Raw genomic sequence first — 22,417 nt, forward strand, 5'->3', positions numbered from 1 at the left:
TGCTAACTTTGCACATACCAATATTGGTTGGTTTAGCTTTCATATGACACATTTGCGCTGCATAATTTTTTTCTCTAAAATGCTGTAGAGAACTATGTCATGTTCCACCACTGAGAGAAAATGAAGGGGACTCATGATTTCAAGTGAACAGACATTAAAAAAAGGTTATATGAACACAAAATATTAAAGAAACACAGGTGGTAGATGCATCAAGGTAGGAAAGGGGATTACAAGAAACAGGGGAGGAGGCTTAGCATGGACTTAGGCCAAAAGTTTGAATGCCATTTGTAGGTTACTGCATTTGGCATGTCATCTTTGCAATGAATTTTTAATAACCCAATAGGACATTCTTCTTCAAGTTTATCTCACTGGATTAACAATGACAACCTTAGATGATCTGGTTTATATCAAGGGAAAGGAAGTGTACAAAAAGCTGCACCCTTACCCACCTCTGTATTGTTTTCCATGTTCTGCAGGACCATTGGGGCAATGTACATTTCCTTTTTTCACCACAGGCGGGTACTATAAAGTAGGATTACTAGAGGCTCACTTGCTATAACCCCAGCTGTGTGCACTGGATGAGAACTGGAAAACTTCAAAAGCCTTCCTACAAATTCACAGAAATACACAGAAAACTTGGTGACAAACTATGGTGAAATGTATTCAGCATTCTGTTCTTAACATTGATATTATGCTTTGGCCTTGTGCTTATTACATAAAACCGTGAACAGTATCTTGCTTATGTTTTCCATCTCAACTTCTTTTACTAAATCAGATGTTTCTGTCTGGCTCTGCAATTAAGTTACTGCTAAATGTACTGAAGCGTTTTCCTAATCATGCCAAAGGTTTTTCTGCCACTAAAGCCTTAGGGTAGAGAGGTAAAGTCAAATCCAATTTGACTTTAATGTATTTAATTACTTAATTCTAGAAATGATGCATTTGGGGGATAAAGCTAGGGAGATATGTATTACTGTGGAAAATTTATTTCAGAACCTCTGGCAAGGCTGACAGATATCAGTTTATTAAAGCCACACTTTTAAGAGCGATAAGCAGTTATTTTCTGACTTCTAATGCAACTTTTAAAGTTTTTTGCTTTACTTTTAAACATTTTTAGTTCATTTTTTCTCAATGATATGCAAAAGGAATGCACGTGCAACATGGTGTATTGGTTATACAATCTGGAGCTGATTTTTAAAATTCACAGAGGGACAAAAATGGCAGCCAACAATGAATAAACTGGCGAGGTGACACTTTTACATTTTTAGCTATGATTGTAAGTAGATTGCACAGCAATCTGGATGTGTTTCCCAATCATGTCACCCAATCATGTGTAAGCAAAAATGCTTTTTTTTTTTCCTTGCATGTGATTGGGTATTTATTGCAAAGTGAAATTTCCCTACATTAACTAAGGTTTAAGGGAAATTATTATGCAAAGTGCAAATTTCCTTGCAAAGTAAACATCCTTTTTGCCTTTAGTAAATCAACCCCAATGTATTTTATTTATTACTGTTTTGTAAAAGTCTTTGACAGATTGTTGTGCTCTGAAATTCTCTCTGTGAAATTGTTTACCAAACTCTGTGAGTAGGCTCTGGAATCCGGAATGTGTATCAGAGGTGCAACTGGGGTTTACTCTGCCTGTTTGATAACTGGTCCATCCATGAAGAGTTTGTCATCAGTGGGCTGGACCAAGCTTTAATAAATATCCTGATTAACGTTCTGGAAGATTGCCTGAGTTTTTTCCGACAGCCTGGAGCTTGTGCCTGGGGTGTGGGACAGGAGCCTGGGGACACTGGAGTGTACACAAGAACCCCCACTCATCTTAGAGCTTCAGAACTGGTAAATAGCATATTAAACCTCTGTTTTAGGGAAAGTTACTTAGACTTGCTGTGTGCATGTGAATTTTGAGCTTCAACAATGACATGCATTGGGTATTCCACCTTCTTCTCCTGAGTTTGGCAAAAAAATCCTTAAAATGCATCAATGAGCTAGACTGTATTTATAAGGAACTAAGCGTAATTAACTGGGGATAAGGTCTTCTCAATCCTCAGTCCCGCTTGCACTGCCATAAAAATGTATCAGAAAAGTCCATTATCTACCACTTATGCTGATGCGCAGACTCCTGGTTAACCCTGGTGCAAAATTAGTTAGTAGCCAGGAAGAAAAACATTACCAACCCTTGTAACAATAGGGCTAACTCATGGAAAAGTAACAAAGCAGAATATTCTAGTAAGCTTATTTTGATATTTTCATAGTGATTTCATATGATTATGCATGCTTTAAAATGAAAACGTCAGGTAATTATGTGTAGTACCAATATAATAGGTTGTACTTGTTAAAATAAATTGTATCTCCTTGGAAATCTGATGATTAAAAGGAAATAATGTCCTAGCTGCTTACATGTTACAGTTCAGTGTCTCAGAGTGGAGCCAGAACGTTTAATCTGTATACTTGTTCTGAATTTAGGATGAGCTGAAGCCGTTGAATTAGCTTGACAGCAAGAGAACTAGCAGAAGGGCAGCCATGGGAGTCTCACTACAGGTTTCCTTTAATGGGATCTAAAAGTTATGGACAGTTGAAGACACAAAAATTAAATAAATGGGAAAATATTTTCTATTAATACCATGTGGGAAAGATTTTTTTTAGGCAGGTAAAATCTTGTAGGCACAAAGTCTTTATTGCTCATACTGTATATCTTTTACCCAGCTAAATATTGCATTTTCTATAAAATCAGTACAGTCACAAAAACATGCCCAGCTTGTTTTTGCCCTAAAGCCTAGTACAAACAGGTTTTCTTCTTTTTTTTTTCCGTTCAACCGAACGGGCTGAACAAAAAAGAATGCAGAGCTTGCAAGGAGCTCTCTGTACTAACTATGCAATGTTAGTACAGCCATCTCCCATCTGAACTATTGTGTTCTGACAAGGGGACTGCCAAGCACTGATCGGCTGCTGGTTTTCCAACAGAAGCAAGACGTTAGGCCGGGTCTTTTAGAATTAACATTTACTGGTCTCCCTCCTCTTGACCCAGCAGCATCTGCCATGAGGGTGACAACAGAAAGTGAGAGGAAATATTTCTCTTGGATCAAGTATGGAGCCTGCTTGATGTGTCTGTTGAAGTTTGCTAACAAGAGTAATGAGGCGTACACGCGGTCGGACTTTTCAGCTACAAAAGTCCGACAGCCCGTCCGACAAACTTCGGACGGACTTTTGGCGGACTTGTGGCGGACTTTCTAACGAACGGACTTGCCTACATATGATCACACAAAAGTCCGACGGATTCGTACGTGATGACGTACACCGGACTAAAATAAGGAAGTTGATAGCCAGTAGCCAATAGCTACCCTAGCGTGGGTTTTTGTCCGTTAGACTAGCATACAGACGAGCGGATTTCTGGGTCCGGTGGACTTACGACGTAAAGATTTGAAGCAAGTTCCAAATCTAAAGTCAGTCAAATTTGCGACTGGAAAAGTCCGCTGAAAGTCCGAGGAAGCCCACACACGATTGGATTGTCCGCCGGATTTGGTCCGTCGGCTTCCGTCGGACTTTTGTAGCTGAAAAGTCCGACCGTGTGTACGCCCCATAACTCGCCCATGAATTTATATATATATTTATATATACAGTCATGGCCAAAAATATTGTCACCCCTTAGTTTCTGTCAGACAATGCATCACTTCACCTAGAAAATTGTTGCAATTACAAATGTTTAGGCATTCTCATGTTTATTTTTTTTTGTTTGCATTGGTATGACACAAAAAAGTGGAGAAACAAAAAGCCAAATATGACACATTCCACACAAAACTCCAAAAATGGACTGGACAAAATTATTTGCACCCTCAATTTAATATTTAGTAGCACACCCTTTGGAAACAATTACTAAAAACAATCACTTTCTCTAACCATCAATGAGTTTCGTACATCTCTCTACTGCAATTTTGGACCACTCTTCTTTCGCCAACTGCTCCAGGTCTCTCAGAATGGAAGGGTTCCTTTTCCCAACTACTGATTTGAGATCTCTCCACAGGTGCTCTATGGGTTTTATATTTGGACTCATTGCTGGCCAATTCAGTACTATCTAACGCTTTGTCTTAAACCATTTCTGTGTGCTATTTGATGTATGCTTTGGGTCATTGTCTTGCTGTAAGACCCTTGAACTCTGACAGAGACCCAACTTTCTGACACTGGGCCCTATATTACAACCCATAATTCTTTGGCAGTCTTCAGATTTCATAATGCCATGGACACAGTCAAGACATCCAGTGCCTGAAGCAGCAAAGCAACCACAAAACATCAGTGAACTCCACCATGTTTGACTGTAGGGACTGTATTCTTTTCTTTAAAGGCCCCAGTTCTTCAAAACAGTAAAATGATGGGCTTTACCAAAAAGCTGTAATTTGTTTTGTCTGTTCACAGCACATTCTCCCAAAAGGATTTTGGCTTCTTCAGGTAAGTTTTGGCAAACTCCAATCTGGCTTTTTTATGTTTCTGTGTGGGGTCCTCCTGGATCTCCTACCATAGGGTTCCTTTTCATTCAGGAGGTGATGTTTAGTGCGAGCTGACAAAGTTGTACCCTGTGCCTGAAGATCAGCTTGAATGTGTCTGAAAGTCGATCAAGGTTCTTTAGCCACCATTCAAATAATTCTTTGTTGCAATCTTTGATCATTTTTTTCTCTTTTGCCCACATCCGAGGAGATTAGCTACAGTGCCATGGGCTGTAAACCTCTTGACAATGTTGTGCACAGTAGACACAGAAACATTAGGCCCACGTCCAATCACTGTCCAAATATTGCCTCCTCAACCTCTGCAACATCTCCAAAATATGCTCCTTTCTAACCAATGAAACAACAAAGCTCTTAATTCACTCCCTGGTCATCTCTCGCCTTGACTACTGCAACTCCCTTCTCATTTGGCTTACCTACTTAGTCTATTCCAATTCAATCCATCATGAATGCTGCTGCCAGACTCATCCACCATACCAATCGCTCTGTGTCTGCTACTCCTCTCTGTCAATCCCTCCACTGCCTTCCGCTCACCCAACAAATTAAATTCAAAATACTAACAACTACTTATAAAGCCATCCACAACTTAGCCCCCAGCTACATCACTAGCCTAGTCTCTAAATACCAACCTATTCATTTTCTTCATTCCTCTCATACCTCCTGCTCTCTAGTTCCCTCATCACCTCCTCCCATGCTCACCTCCAGGACTTTTCCAGATCCACTCCAATTCTATGGAACGCCTTACCCCAATCTGTTCGATTATCTCCTACTCTATTAGCTTTTAGACGGTCCCTGAAAACCCTTCTCTTCAGACAAGCCTACCCTACCCACACCTAACAATTGTATTTTCATTTTCTCCATCAGTTCATCTCCCACTGTTATTACCTTTTGTTCCACTTGACCCTAGATTGTAAGCTCTAACAAACAGGGCCCTCCAATCCCCCCTGTATTGATTTGTATTGTAAGTGTACTTTCTGCCCCCATGTTGTAAAGTGCTGCGCAAACTGTTGGTGCTATATAAATCCTGTATAATAACAATAGTAATTAGGATCTCTGGAGATGCACTTGTAACCTTGAGATTGTCCATGCTTCTTCACAATTTTTGTTCTCAAATCCTCAGAAAATTCTTTGCTGCTCTTTCTCTTCTCCATACTCCGTGTGGCACACAGAGAAACACAGCGGAAATGTTTTCACCATTCAATTTTTCATCATTTTAACTGGTTGCCCCTGTGATTCCTATATTGTCAGCACCTGTTAGTTGATACAGGTGAGTATAATTATAAATTACAGGAGCATCACAAACGTGGAATGCAATTATTCCTTACAATTTTGAGAAGGTGCAAATAATTTTGTCCAGTCCATTTTTGGAGCTGTACGTGGAATGTGTCAGATTTGCCTTTTTGTTTCTCCACCCCTTTGTGTTATACCAATACGAACAAAAGAAATAAACATGACAATGTCTAAACATTTGTAATTGCAACAATTTTCTGGGCAAAGTGGTGCACATCTGACAGAAATGCAGGGGCGCCAATATTTTTGGCCATGACTGTGTATAAATATATATATATATTATATATATACAAAAAAGGGATGAGTCACTGGTACTCTTGTTCCATTATTTTAATATTTCTCTTTTCAACACCGAACAGCAGAATGTTTTGGGCATCTGCTTTTTTTTTACAAGGGTCCTGAATAATGAACATCAATTGCCATTTCTGTATTATTTCTGTATCAAATTGTTATGTATACATTTTGTTGATAACTGGTTACTTAGTTACAGTGAGACCATTGTGTTTCCATTTTCCTGTGACTCAAATCCTTGTACTAGCGATAAGAGTTCACCGCTCTAAGATAATCACCTCTCCCAATATCAGCTTTCTCCACAAAGGGCTGGGTGCTGACTCTGGTTGCAACAGGAACATGAAAACAAAACGCTGGATAGCCACTCTCCAAATGTACACTTTTTATTTCATAAAAACAGAATCCAAATACATCCACAGATAAGTACAGACCAACACACACCGCTAACGTGTTTCACATCAATCACGATGCTATGAGTAAGCGATTGCCATTCGGGGAACACCCAAATTTGCAGGGTGTTTGGCGGGCATTCAACCTGCAGGATGTCCTGCAGTGCATTCTGTGCCATGATTGGGCAAAGCTTTGCCCAATCAGGGTGCAATAAAATCTGGCTGGTAAGGAGCGGGGCCAGGAAGCCGGCCGCGGCGTCTTTACAACCGATGAGTCATCAGCTGTCAATGGGCTTCCCCGCAGACAGCTGAATAAAAAAAAAATTTGCTTGTAAAAATAGTAAAAAGAAAATAATGGCGTGGATAGTAAAAAGAAAATAATGGCGTGGGGGTTCCCCTCAATCCATACCAGACCTGGTATGAATTTTAAGAGGAACCCTATAAAAGGGGTGAGTAAATAATACCCCTACCCATTGACCGAAAAAGTGTCAAAAAGTAATAAAAACACAGACAGTTTTTAACAATTCCTTTTTTAAAAAATAAAACAAAAAACAGTGTCCCCCCCCCATGTAAATTCATCGTCAATACGACGCCAGCTACACCACCGACCCGCTCGCCGCACCACCATGATGGCAAACCACGGAAAGGCTGGCTTGCCCTTTGACAGTTCTTATACAGGTAAGGGCTCATTCACATAGGGGGTGTGGGATCTGGGGGCCCCTTGTTAAGATTCCAATAAGCCCCCTGCCCGCAGACCCCCACAATCACAGCCCAGTGTTGTGGGGAAGAGACCCTTGTCCCCATCAACATGGTGACAAGGTGTTTTGGGGTGGAGTGGCAGAGCCCCCCCTTCCCCAAAGCACCCCCCCATGTTGAGGGCATGTGGCCTAGTATTGTTCGGAGGGAGGGCACTCGCTTCTCCTCCCCTTTCCTGACCTGCCAGGCTGCATGCTTGGATAAGGGTCTGGTATGGATTTTGGGGGGACCCCACGCCATTATTTCTTTATTTCTTTTAAAGGGATAGTTCACCTTTACCACAAAACTGCCTATGCAGGTAGTGGGAATCTGTAGATAAAAACAAACTGCAGCTCTGACTAAAGTTGAATAAAGCCCTTTTTATAGGTGTAGGCCATTTACATTAAACCTATTATACCTTATGAAGCCTAAGTGGAATACTCCCAGGAGCTGAGCTCAGCATTAGGGAGCGCATTCCTGTGATGGTGGATGTGAGCAGTGATGACTAGGCCTCACTTGACAAAGTCCTGGGAGTACTTAGCAACGTCCTGGGAGTGTTCCACTCAGGCTTCATAAGGTATGTAAATGTCCTACAACCATAGGAAGGGCTTTATTCAACTTTAGTCAGAGTTGCAGTTTGTTTTTATCTACAGATTTCCCTTATCTGCATAGACAGTTTTGTGGTAAAGGTGAACTACCCTTTTAAATAGCCGGATGTCAGCAATTGCAACCACAAGCCAATTTAAATGTGATTTGACTCTTTTTTTTTCTTTAGAAATGTAATTTTTGCTGCAGCATGTTCTACACATGCTACAGATACGCCACTTTACAGGCAGACTAAGGGGGGCCCCAGGCTCTACATTTAAATAATGTTTTCATTCTTATTGTTGCGCTTTATGCATCATTAAAATCACTGCTCCTGAAACATCTATTGTTTTTAAAAATCATTTTTGTATTGATACATGACCCCCAGGGCAGTACCCAGACCCCCATAACCCTTTTATGGCCAATTACTTTCATATAAGCCTTCAAAATGGGCACTTTCGATTTTTTTTTATGTTTGGCTCCCATCGACTTCAATGGAATTCACTGGTTAGGGCAGAACTTTTCCCCTATTCGGGAGTTCTGCTGCGAACCGAACAAAGGGGTGTTCGGCTCATCTCTACTTGTAAGTAATTATTCAGGAAACTTGTAAATTTTATAAAGAGTAGGAACACTTTTACTGTATGACACTAAGGCTGGCCATAGATGGATCATTTTTCTTTGTTAAGCTAGTAGGCTGAATGAAAAGAAAAAATAAGGGATTACTCTACCCACGCAATTGAGCTAAGTCATTGTATTTTGACAGTGGGGACTCTTTGCTGTTAGAATATGGAATACAGTGATCAGCAGCTGCAGCTCATTAACTGCAGCCACTTATCAAGAACAATTTTACGTTTGACAGAAGTTGATTTTTTATTTGATTTCTGTTGACCACATATGGATCTAAGTTCAACCAGTTAAATTGGTCAAATTTCAAATCCATCTATAGCCAGCTTTGTCGGTAGTTGGGCTTCTTCTATTTAAATGGTAATGAACAGTCTGAAAGGCTGGTTAAACAGGACATGATGTTGGCAGAAAATGGATGGAGTCATGTGTTTTGGAAGAAGTTGCATACTGTAATGAAGAGTGAGCAGCCATGCCTCTTACCATTCAAAAACTCATCAATCATCAGTCCCTAATATAAAGCTGAATCCTTCCTTTATGATGTAACTTGGCCAATCAGAGGAAGCCTTGTATTCATTGATACAAATACAAGGCTTCTCTTGAATGAAACATTCTCTTGAAAGAAGCATTCAATCTAACCTAATTTCTTCCAGCAGCAGACGGGAAGTCACTTGTGCTGCTGTGGAAGACAGCAACCCCATTCTGATCCTACTACAGTATGATAGAGCGCACACAGTGGCTAAATCACTTAAAAATGTAAATATTCATTTGGGCCAGCTTGGCCCAAACTATTTAACCACTTCCTGTCGCAAAATCATTTTTTTTTCTGTTAACGATTACTTTTCTTGGTGGTGAAGAGGGCTCCCCTGTACCACCCCCTGCCTTTACCTGGCTCTCCAAGCAATCAGGGAGCCTGGTACTTTCACCGCTGGGATTGATCGATCAGTTTGATAAGATGCTTTGGAGGCAAAAGGAGAGATTTGTGGTCAAAGAGACCACAGATCTCTCTATAGAGAGAACTTGTCACTGCCCATGCTATCACAAGTAGTGTTGGTCAAGTTTCGGGCCGAGCATAAGTTCAGGCCAAACATTGCCTGTTTGTGTATTCGGCAAACACCCAAATTTTCGGGGCGCTTGACGGAATGTTCACCTGCCGAGTGCACAGTGAATAGCTGCTGGTTGTTAAGCTGCTGCCTGCATCCGTAACAATGGATGAGTCATCAGCTGTCAGCCAGACAGAGGGCCTGGTGTGGATAGGGGGGGGACCTTGCACCGTTTTTTTTAAACATTTTTGTATTGCCGGCAATGGCTTGCAGCCGGAAAAATCACTTTAATTGTCATTTTTTTTCTTTATATATGTCAGTTTTGCTGCAGCAGGTTCTATACATGGTCCAGATACCCCACTTTACAGGGAGACTAAGGGGATCCCCCAGGTATTATATTTAAAGGAATTTTTCATTTTTATTGTTTCTCTTTAAGCATCTTTCAAATCACTGCTCCTTTAAAAATGATCTTTAAAAAAAAACATTTTTGCATTGATACATGTCCCCTAGGGCAGTACCCAGGCCCCCATACCCTTTTTATGTCCAATAAGTTGCATATAAGCCTTCAAAATGGGGACATTTAATTTTTCAAGTTCGGTCCCGTAGACTTTAATAGGGTATGCTGTTCCGGTCCAAACTTTTTCCATGATCGGGAGTTCTGGTGCCAACCCAACCAGGGGTGTTCAGCCCAAATCTAATCACAAGGGATGTTGTACGAAATTTGAAAGCGTGACATGTTAGTCACTACTTACTCGCTGTACCATCATCTTTTATATTTTACCAAAAATTGTGTATTTTTTTTATCGTGTTTGTGTGCATAAAAATTAATTTAAGTGTATTTTTCCTGAAAATTTGCATTTGATAAACTGCTTCCCAAATAATGTGTGAAATAAAAAATTGCAATAATAACCTAATAATAATAACTCTGTTTAAAAAAATATATATATAGTGTTGGGGATTCTAAGTAGTTTCCTAGCAAAAAAAAAGATTTCAGAGAAGAGAAATTTCAGAAATTGCCCAGACTGGAAGTGGTTAAAGTGACAGAAAACACAGACTTTAGCCCTAATGCTAAGTAACAATTAATTGTGTATATTATTGTTGTACATATGACCAAAGGTAAATAGACTGTTCAGGGTGGGTTGCTTGTGTATACATGTTTATGGCTAGATTTACTGGTTTCCTCTGTGTTTCTTAACCTATTCAGCTTTCTGCATATTTAAATGCTTATCATTTTCGTGGATGGTAGGGGTGAAGTTGGTACCAATCATTGTCACATAGGAAATGCATCTGTTGTGCACAGACTCACAAAAACAAAACATACAAAACAAAAGATTCCCAAAAAATTGCAAATCTATTGTACATATAGAAACACAAAATCTTCAATGAAAAGGCAGCATAAGTGTTTATTATGCTATCACAAAAATACAAGCAGAACAATCTAATAGTGTAAGCCTTAGTGGCACAGCTTACTTTGAGAAAATAAATACCAGATAAAAAAAAGGTCATATTACTGTCACAAAAAAAGTGGTGTGCTCACTGGTAGACAAGCTTGGGGGAACTATTAACAGATACAGGATTGCAGCACTATTATGGGACCAGAGCTATAGTTCTTTCATGTCTGTACTGAGCCATTAGCACTAGGTGCATTAGGTGCTCGAGCATAAAAGTGCAGTAGTGGAGTCCAATGACTGTGGAGGAAATGTACCAACATAAAGTAATGTGAGCAGATGTGAAGGCACACACACCACACAGAAACACACTTTATACCCAGCCCATTCATCCACAGCAGTACACAATATACCCAGCACATGTAATGTTATCAGACAACTGTACTATCAACTAACTGTTCACATTCACATCATTATAATTCACATTTAGGCTGGGTTCACACTATTGTGAATTGGATGCGGATCTCCCCAAATCCAATTCGCAATAGCAGGAGATTTTGACTGGCTCTCTATAGAGCCGGTTCACATATCTCCGCTGCAGCTCCGGTGCAAATTTGCACAGGAGCCCTGTGCGTCTTTTGGTCCGTTTCAGGTCCGAATTCATCCGAAAATTTGGGCTGAAATCGTCCTTGAAACGGTGAATGGGGACGCATCGGACTCCTGCTGTGAGCATGCAAAGATAGTGTGAACCCACCCTCGATGAAGATTTTCCAGCTATTGTTCATTGACCTTTTTTTTTCTGCTACTCCTATAATCAGAGTAAATAACCCTTCATTGTACACTCTCCACTTACTGTGCTTTGCCATTTCAAAGTTACAATTCAAAGTATATTAACCCCCAGCCACTACATAATAACTCCCTTACTATGCCTCTCCCCTTTAATGTATGTTACATGGAAAATATGGTGCATTTTCAGTGAACACACATTTTAAATTATTATTGTATTTATACATTTAAGAATTTTTTTATATGGGTGTCACATTTTTACAAATCGTTCTTCCAAATGTTTGCTATTGTATACGAGATGAAGATTTATAGATTAGCCATTAAAGGGAGCGCTCAGTGCAATAACTTTGGGATACCAACCAAAAAAAGGATTGTTTTCAATCGGCTCGGTTTTCTAAAAGCAAATAGACTGTTCACTTTACAAGGGAAGTTGTACAGCACAAGGGAATTTTCCCAAGAGCTTAGCAAATATGGTGAAATTTTGCATTGCATATAATACCAAATCATGTGCAAGGAAAAAAAAAGCTTGCACATGGTTGGATGATAGGCATTAATAGAGCTTCATCTCATTCACTATGTTTTTGGAAAATGCCATTACACTATAACTTGCAAAGTGAACAGATTTTTTGCCTTTAGTAAGTAAACCCCAATGAGTCAGCTGTATACACTTTGCTGTGCATTGTACTGGATATGCCATTTAAATTAACATTTCTGTGTAAATTACTTACCTAATGCAGATGCATTTATACATCAATACAAGATGTAGTGCGATCTGATCATAAATGTATAATATAATTAAGTTTAATACAGATTAAATAACGACATAATTACCATTCAATAAATAATACCACTTTAATGGCAAAGTAATAATTTAGACAGTTACACTGCGCACATCTGCAAAAAATAGATGCAAGCTGGTTTACAGGCTAGAAGAACCATCAACTTATAGAAAATACATCATTCAATTAATCTCAATTACACCAAAACTTATTTTGAGGGCTTTACAAAGACTACAAAACTTTCCAGATGAATCTATTTCACTGCTTCTGTCTATTTACATGATATGTTACATCAAAAATGTACAAAATATAAAATGTATACTGACAAATGTTTCACAAACAATTTGTTTATTTGTTGTAAACTACATGCACTCACTGAGATGTGTTGTAGGAAGGTCTATATGCTTATATCTGGTGTGCATTTCAGAAGAATATTTGCAATCTTACTCAGACCAAATATAAATGACACACAAAAAGTCTGAAGTTAAAGGAGAACTGCAGGCAAAACACACAAATCAGTAACTAAGCATGTAAGAACAGCTGTTTATATGTTTTTTTTATGCACTACTTAAAAGAAAAGTTTATTTTCCATTTTAGATTTCTTTCAACATACTGTAACTTTAATGGCTTTCTTACAGCACAAAGGTATTTGTGTTGTCTTCTACAGCCATTGCTGGCTGTGCACTCTGGGCAAGACAAATTGATTAATTGCAATCAGAATAGCAGTAAGGAAATAGAGAAGCAGGACTTTTAAACATCTGTTTGGCAATTGCTGTAGCTCACATTTGAAATGAGAAAATATAGCAAGTGGTCAGAATCTGACATTGCATAGACTTACTGGTGATTTTGGTCTTAACTGAATTTCTCCTTTAATGCATATTTTTGTCTGCTTCTAAAGTTAGCACCATGGTCATATATTAAGTGTAGTAGGTGGATAGTGTACTCTGCAAATTGCACTCCCCTATTATGTGCTTGAATGTCCTGGTTTAAACAGCATTTAGGGCTTGTGGTTTGCTCACATATACGCTTTTCATTTAGTATCAGTCTCACAGAAGTCTAGGTGAAAATCCCCTACGTCCAAAGAGACTAAAGTGCAGGCCACATGACCTGAACGTTACTTAGAATGGTACTAAAAAAATTGGGGACTTAGAAGGGAGTGTATTTTACTTACTATGCTCACCTATCCTACTTCACTGATGCCCATTAAATACATTACCATGAAGGTAGTCTTTAGAAATTAAATCTATATGACCTACTGTAAATGAAATTTGTACATGCACAACCTGATTAAGATTTGCATTTGGGCAATAGCACCGTGTAGGGAAACCTGGTCTTAAAAATAGCACTGTATAGCATCATTCCTGTAAAAGGATTTAAGCAAATGACCAAGGTTTTGGTCAAGACTTGTTTGTAGCACCAGTAATTGATGTTGAAGGTAGCATCTGGTTTACAAGGTCTACACAATGCCACAGCCCTTCAGTTATTATTATTGTTATTATTATTATTATTATCATTGTATTTTTAATCAGTGATTGACTTTGTTGGTCCATTCGTGGTCTCCTTTCTATAATCAATCAGGTCACATGAAATACATTCTGACATTATCACAAAATATACTGGCTCAATGTATATAGTTTTTAGAAACATGACTGTAGCACTGTATCTCCTTCATAATCCTAATAAGTGTAAGCACATAACAAACACACCAGGAAAACAGTATGAGATTTTGAATTCTGGAGCTGTTTAAAATGTATGGAATATGTTGTGAAACACACACCAACAAGTTAAAATACAAATGTGTTTTGTTGGATTTTTTTTTTTTTTTTTTACTTTTTTTCTTCTCTTTTTTTAATGGTGCAAGGCATTTTTGTCATGGTTTCTATATACAACACCCACCCAATTAGACTGTGCAAAACCAACCCATTTATATTAAAAACTCTACACTGCCTCAGTCTTATTCAAACACTGAGAGCCCCATTTACAACATAATAAATTCATACATGCCTAACTTCATAAGAACGGGAAAGGGAGAAATTAAATATAAAACATTTGTGCTCATTTTTTGTCAAGTGATCCCAGCACTGCTGGAAAATCTATCAAAATATTTCCTTTGCAAGAAAGCAAGCAAAAGAAAAAAAATATTTAAACTTTTCAACCACCTGTTTGAGTTTTGAAGTCACGGTACACGTCATTGTTGATCTTTATCTCAGAGATTAGAACAATTTATACATAAATTAATTGTCTGTTTGATTTTCATTGATCACAATCTCTAAAAAATAAAAGATTAGAACACTGTGCTGAGTGAGAAATTACATAGTAGTTTGGGAAAGGAGACATAAGTTGTGTTTGTACTCTGACTGTAAGACTATCAAGAGATATTTTTAAGGCAGTGAGATGGCACCATAAGACTTCTCTATTCTTTTTAACTCCTTCCTTCACGAGCAAGACTCACATAAACACAGGGAAGCCATATTCATTTTTATAAAATTGTTTAAGCGGCCCGTAGGTGATTAGAAAAACAACAGATTGGCAATAAGGACAATTAAAAACAAGTGATTCAACACTGCTGAGTTCAGAAGTCTGAGCATGGCAGTTCAGATTTACAATTGGCACTTATCCAGTTTATCACAGTAGATTTTCTGGTAGATGCACAAATACATTTTTGTGCTTTTAGTTTGAACTAAAGACCATTATTCAGATCGGAGGCAGCACTTTACACAACAATCTCATGAATGTAGTCACGTGACCGGCACAATGTCTTACATCAGAGATTTGAAGTGGACTAAAACACAGCACAATTAGTACAGAATGTAAAAAAAACAAGAACATACATTATACATACGCATCTGTGCTGTAAACCTTTTAGAACATAAAACAATTCCAGTTTGGCTAGCAAATGTGCAATCTGCTTTGTTTGCCCTCTGTCCAGGGCTCTTTCCAGTTGACTAATGGAGATACACTCTACTCCATTCATATTAAAATGCATTGAGATTAAACTAATTCAAGCTTTCCACTTCAATTTTTCACCTGACTTCTTTTATGAACCAAGTCACCTGCCTACCAGCACATTTACCTGGTACGGGTGTTGCAATGTGCTGCTTCAGTAATGGCAGTGATCTATTGGACAAAACCTTTCAACTATAATAACAATATAACATCCATGGATGAATCCTTAGAGAGTTGATTCGAGCGATGGTTCCAAAACTTCATCATGGTGACTCGTGCCATCGCTGTCACAGCTTTGTCCACTTGAAAAATTGGCTGCTTCTTGAAGCCGCATTAGCATATTCATCTGGGAAGGAAAGAGAAAAAACATTACACCATCTGATTTCAAAGAGCTTTATTTCATATTTTCTGCAGCAAAATATTAATTTTGTGATGTAATGAAATAGATGACCACAGCTTTTTACCTAGAATCACACTGCAAAAGTCAAATTGACAAAAAATGGGAAGAATAATATGGCATTAAAAAAAAAAGAGAGAACAGGGAAGAATACTTAAACATGACAACTGCAAGAACCATTCTAACATTACTGCAACAATCTATCTTAGTTAGGGAATTGTTCAACTATGAAAAGACGAACATTGCCTCCTATGTTCTTAATATTAACATGACTGGCTGTAGCACATTAATTAATCATGATTTATTAGATTTTTATGTTCCCAAAGAATACAACAAAAGTAGGAAAATAATGTGCTGTAAGTCAGATGCTTTGGTATGCTGAAAGTGGAAATGAGTTTAAAGGATAAGAATGCTGTCATAAAGAGAACCTTTTTAAAGCTTGACACTAATTTGACAGCAAAGTGTTAGTTACCCCTGAATGCTCGAAAACAAAACAGCAAGGTATGCAATGCAAAAATCAGCTTCTTTCATAACACAGTTTAGAGTCTCTATTCCAAGCAGCAATTAGTCTTTCCAGCATGTATGAAAAAATAGAGCTTTCATTAGCATCATGGTTCCAAGCCATTCAAACAATATCACAGCATAACATTGTTTAGATGTTTAATATAAGCTACTATACTGCAATAATAAACAGAGGGGGGATTCAGTAAAGCCCAGACATGAAATATGAACAAAGCATATTCCTCTAGTCTATAGTGTGCACTTGTCTCAATTTGGAGCACTATGTGTCACTTTTGTCTCCTGGTTCATTACTCTGCTCTCAGCATTTATCACTTCTGACAAGCTTTCCTGACATCAATTTACAAAATGGTGATGGGGAGGGACCTCCAGCTGACTGACAGCCTGAGCGCTGTTCCTGTGTGCTGTGTGGAGGGGGCTGTGTCCCTTCCCCCCAATCAGCTGTCAGAGCTCTCCTCATTTCAGAAATCTTATGCCCTGCACACACGATCGGACATTGCGACAACAAAATCCATCAGATTTTTTCCGACGGATGTTGGCTCAAACTTGTCTTGCATACACGCGGCCACACAAAGTTGGTCGTAAGTTCCGAACGTCAAGAACGCAGTGACGTACAACACGTACGACGAGCCAAGAAAAATGAAGTTCAATAGCCAGTGCGGCTCTTCTGCTTGATTCTGAGCATGCGTGGCACTTTGTGCGTCGGAATTGTCTACACACGATCAGAATTTACGCAAACGGATTTTGTTGACGGAAAATTTTAGATCTAGCTCTCAAACTTTGTGTGTCGGAATTTCCGATGGAAAAAGTCCGATGGAGCCTACACACGGTCGGAATTTCCAAAAACAAGCTCCGATCACACATTTTCCGTCGGAAAGTCCGATCGTGTGTACAGGGCATTATGCCGTGTACAGGCGAGCGGAATGTCAGACAGAAAAAGTCCGACAGGAGCTTTTCATTGTATATTCCGATTGTGTGTATGCTCCATCTGACTTTTTATGTCAAAAATTCTGATGGACCTAGAAAGAGAACATGTTCTGTTCTGTCTGTATGCTGTTCCGACTTACCAAAAAGGATGCATGCTCTGAAGCAAGTACAAGACCGAAGCTATTGGCTACTGGCTATTGAACTTCCGTTTTCTAGTCCCGTCGTACGTGTTGTACGTCACCGTGTTCTGGACAATCAGAATTTGGTGTGACCGTGTGTATGCAAGACAGCTTGAGCGGAATTTCAGCGGAACTCCGTTGGAAAAACCTTCAGAGTTTATTCCGACGGGAAAACCGTCCGTGTATACAAGGCATTAGACAAGCTTTATAATTCAGCACTTTGAATGGATGTAGAGAAGAGATGGCCGTAGATAAACAGGTACAACTGTAAAAGTGGAGCTAATTAGGACCAACTCTCTTTTGGCGTAAAGGGAGAAAAGCTGTCTCAGAAAGATTTTGCAAAAGTGTCTCATTTGCATTCTAAAAGTGGCGCAGCATGAGCCAAATTCAAGAAGAAGTTCTAAAAAGGTAATCTGACACATTTTTCACCACTTTTAGAATGCATGAAAGACACTTTGGCAAAAATGTGCTTTCATTGCAACATGCGTTCAATCCCATGTGTTTCATTAACCCCTTCCCGACCGGCGCACGCCGTTGTACATCGGCAGAATGGCACGGCTGGGCAAATGGACTTACAGGTACGTCCATTTGAATTCCCCGCCGTGCCAATGCGTGCGCCGTCGGTGGCTTGCGCCGGCCGGGAGCTCCATGAGTCGGGACGCGGGTCCCGCGGACTCGATCGCCACGGGGATACCCGCAATCGCCTCACGGAGAGGACAAACGGGGAGATGCTGATGTAAACAGCATCTCCCCATTCTGCCTAGTGACAAGTGTCACTGATCACAGCTCCCTGTTATCGGGAGCAGTGATCAGAGTAATGACACTGCTAGCCCATCCCCCTACAGTTAGTAATCACTCCCCTAGGACATACTTAACCCCTCCCCGCCCCCTAGTGGTTAACCCCTTCACTGCCAGTGTCATTTACACAGTAATCAGTGCATTTTTACTCGCACTGATCACTGTAAAATGACAATGGTCCCAAAAATGTGTCAAAAATGTCTGACATGTCCGCCATAACGTCGTAGTCACAATAAAAATTGCTGATCGCCGCCATTACTAGTAAAAAAAAAATATTAATAAAAATGCCATAAAACTATCCCCTATTTAGTAAACGCTATAACTTTTGCGCAAACCAATCAATAAATGCTTATTGCGATTTTTTTTTACCAAAAACATGTAGAAGAATACGATCGGCCTAAACTGAGGAAAAAAAATGTTTTTTTATATATTTTTGGGGGATATTTATTATAGCAAAATGTAAAAAATAATGCGTATTTTTCAAAATTGTCGCTCTTATTTTGTTTATAGCGCAAAAAATAAAAATCGCAGAGGCGATCAAATACCACCAAAAGAAAGCTCTATTTGTGGGGAAAAAAGGACGTCATATTTGTTTGGTAGACACGTCGCACGACTGCGCAATTGTCAGTTAAAGCGACGCAGTGCCGAATTGCAAAAAACGCTCTGGTCAGGAAGGGGGTAAAATCTTCCGGGGCTGAATTGGTTAAATTAATTTAAATGGCAAATGTCTGTGCTGTGAAACAGAGAGGTGTGAATCCCACCTTAAGGCATTACCCATGGATTTAACTAGGGGTTTACTGGTCAGAAAAGGCTAGACTATTAGTGGAGAAAAGGTTAATATAATCCTTCCAAAAATATAATCCTACAAAATTCATAGTTAAAATGGGCAATATGTAGTCCTACCTGCCTACTTTACAGTATAGTTTCATCCAAATAAATACACACCGTTTAAAATAATTTTGTTGATTCAATAGTGGGCATATGCTTCAGTTGCAGAGGATAGGAAGATTTTATATCCCAGTGCTTGTAAATCCACAGTATCATTTTCAGATAATGTTGGTTTATCTTCCTTAGGGAAGTAAACTGATAACCTTTATACACAGCTTTTATTACATCTTGAGCACTGAGACATTTCAGTGGTCAATATGAAACAGTCTACATTTTCCAAATTTGTATTTGCTGGCTCTGTAAATGCTTTGCATATGCAAACATTTTGTGAATGCAGCTGCATTCTATAGACATAGTTGTGTGTATTATTTCAGTATTGAAACAAGCTAAACAAAATGTGTGCAAGCTCAAATGAATGAGCAGATGTCTCTGCAGCCATTGTTCTTAGTAAGAGACCTGACCATCAAAGGACATTGTAAAGGTATATCCACACAGGCATTTTAGAAGCTTTATAACAATATTGCATCTGCCCTAGGTTTGCAGCTTCTAAACTTGTGAACAAGGCAATAGGATATGACAGATCATGAATCTGCATGACAGCCATTGCATTTTGAACATGGCAGAGTATGACCTTTGCTAATAATAGAAAAGAAGCCTGTGAGGAATTGGTCATTGATAGAATTTGTTTCCAAAATATTTTCCTTAATGTGATTGTAAAGGTGAAAGGTTTTTTTTTCCTATAAAAATAACAAACATGTTATACTTACCTGCTCTGTTGCAGTGGATTTGCACAGAGCAGCCCAGATCCTCCTTTTGCTATGGGGGGCACCCGAGCCGAGTCACAGCTCCCTGTGTCCATTCAGACACGGAGCCCCTACCTGGCCCCACCCCCTCTCTCTCCTGATTGGCTAGCCGACTTTGTTTGAGACACCTCAGCAGCTCCATTGGCTGCCGTTGCTGGCAATCAGGAAGGAGAATCTTGGCTGGCTGAGACACTCGTGGAAATCGCGGGACAGGGAGGGAACTCAGGTAAGTCTTAGGGGAGCTAAGGGGGACTGCTGCACACAAAATGCTTTTTTTCTTAATACATATAATGCATTAAAATAAAAAACCTTCTGACTTTACAATCTCTTTAATGCATTATCTGCATTAAGGTAAAAAAACCTTTGGTGCCAGAGGATTCCCCCAGTCCCCCCTATTACTTACCTGAGCTCTCATTGCTATCAATCAAATTCTGTGATGATCGAGCAGGGGGCGAGGCCGACACAGACAGGGCAGCTCGGGAGAGAGCCCACAAAAGTGCCCCCCTAGAAAGTTGCATTCTATGGGGGCAATCACTGTAGAGGTGGAGCAAGGAGTGCCAGTGGGGGGCCTGAGAAGAGGGGGCTGAACAGAGCAGGTAAGTATAACATGTCTCTCAATTTGTACCAATTATGCTACTTTTTTACATAAAAACATATTGGGGTGAATTTACTAAAATTGAAGAGTGCAAAATCTGGTGCAGATGTGCATGGTAACCAATTAGGTTCTATTGTCAGCTTGTTCAGTTAAGCTTTGACTAAAAAAACCTGGAAGCTGATTGGTTTCTATGCAGAACTGCACCAGATGCAGATTGCTCTCCCCAGTTTTAGTAAATCAACCCCATTCTGTCTTGAATATGTGCAAAAAACTCACCCAATCTAGAATTAAAAAGAGATATTAAAGATTTTGTATATTCCATAGTTGCACAACCTTTTATCAATGGGACAAATAAACTAAAATTGCTATTATTACACACAGATATGATGCTTATCTAAAAGAGATGTTGTGGGCAGTCAAAAGGATTTATAACTGAAAACAGCAACAAAACTATGACTCTGGTGATTCTTTAGTTTATTTAACCACTTGCTGACCGGCTCACACGATACACGTCGGCAAAGTGCCCCTGGTGCACAAAACAATGTATCCACACGCAGCTGCGTCATCTGCAGCTAGCAGGCACGCGCACGCTGCCGGTGGTGCGCACGCCATGGGAGTGTGCCCGCGGATCCCACGGACTCGATGTCCGCCGGTGGCCTGCGAACGTAGTGCAGAGAGGCAGAACGGGGAGATGCCTATGTAAACAAGGCATTTTCCTGTTCTGCCTAGCAACATGTCAGGGATCTACTGCTCCCAGTGATAGGGAGCAGTGATCTCTGTCATGTTCTAATGAGTCCATCTCCCCTACAGTTAGAACATGCTGAGGTAACACAGTTAACCCCTTGATCGCCCCCTAGTGTTTAACCCCTTCCCTGACAGTGACATTTACACAGTAATCAGTGCATTTTTATAGCACAGATCACTGTATAAATGCCAATGGTCCCAAAATAGTGTCAAAAGTGTCCGATCTGTCCACTGCAATGTTGCAGTCATGATAAAAATTGCAGATCTCCGCCATTACTAATAAAAAAAATTATTAATAAAAATATGTCGAAGAATACATATTGGCCTAAACTGTGGAAGAATTTTTTTTTATATATATTTTTTGAGGATATTTTTTATAGCAAAAAGTAAAAAATGTTTTTTTTTCAAAATTGTCGCTTTTTTTGTTTATAGTGCAAAAAATAAAAACCGCAGAAGTGATCAAATACCACCAAAAGAAAGCTCTATTTGTGGGAAAAAAAGGACGTCAATTTTGTTTGGGTACAACGTCACATGACCGTGCAATTGTCAGTTAAATCGACGCAGTGCTGTATCCCAAAAAAGGGCTTGGTCAGGAAGGGGGTAAATCCTTCCGGGGCTGAAGTGGTTAAAGTTAGCGTTAGACTTGACATTGAAAGTTCAAGATCTGTAACCCCCCTTTAGGAAAAAGCTTGCAAAGATGTGTATCCTTGTTATGAAAACATTATGGATATCTTGTCATATTCCTGGGGTAACCAACTAAATTAAGAGAATGGAACTGAACACATTTCTATAATTTTAAGGTATTTTTAAGGCTCATTTTACCATTATTGGATAGGTTGAACATTCTTAAATCATTCTGGTGCAATGTGAAATTTTAATTAGCTACTGTAGATGTAAAATACAGCTATTTTCTAGAATGGAGAGGTGTTGGTAACATACACATGTTATTCAATTATAGCTGCCTTTGATTTAAAAAACAGTCACTTCCAGCGCTAATAGGTCTTCCAAGGTGTGGAGTAACAGATGTCAGATAAAATGGTGGCGTGAAAGGTATATAATGGTATCCAAAACTGGGTGGATGCTGCCTTCCTCAGATCATGTAATCCGAAAGGAACTACAAGAAGAATAGAAATGGAAGGCGCGCAGACCTAGTGCATTACCAAAGATAATTTAATAATAAAAATGTTTTATACAAAATATAAAAGTGGGTACTCATAAAAT

The 22,417-nt window shown here is 39.3% G+C and overlaps 1 protein-coding gene across 1 annotated transcript in view; it reads right to left on the reverse strand.

Moving 5' to 3' along the window:
• Window positions 1-12,454: 12,454 nt before the first annotated feature.
• NAV3 (neuron navigator 3) overlaps window positions 12,455-22,417 on the reverse strand; it is a gene marked incomplete in the record, with an annotated part of 918,952 nt that continues 908,989 nt past the window's right edge. Inside the window, 1 exon segment of the mRNA XM_073620003.1 lies at window positions 12,455-15,692. Coding sequence (XP_073476104.1) covers window positions 15,573-15,692 — 120 coding nt within the window.

Source organism: Aquarana catesbeiana, linkage group LG03, assembly GCF_042186555.1.
Source record: "Aquarana catesbeiana isolate 2022-GZ linkage group LG03, ASM4218655v1, whole genome shotgun sequence".
Classification (NCBI taxonomy): Eukaryota; Metazoa; Chordata; class Amphibia; order Anura; family Ranidae; genus Aquarana; species Aquarana catesbeiana.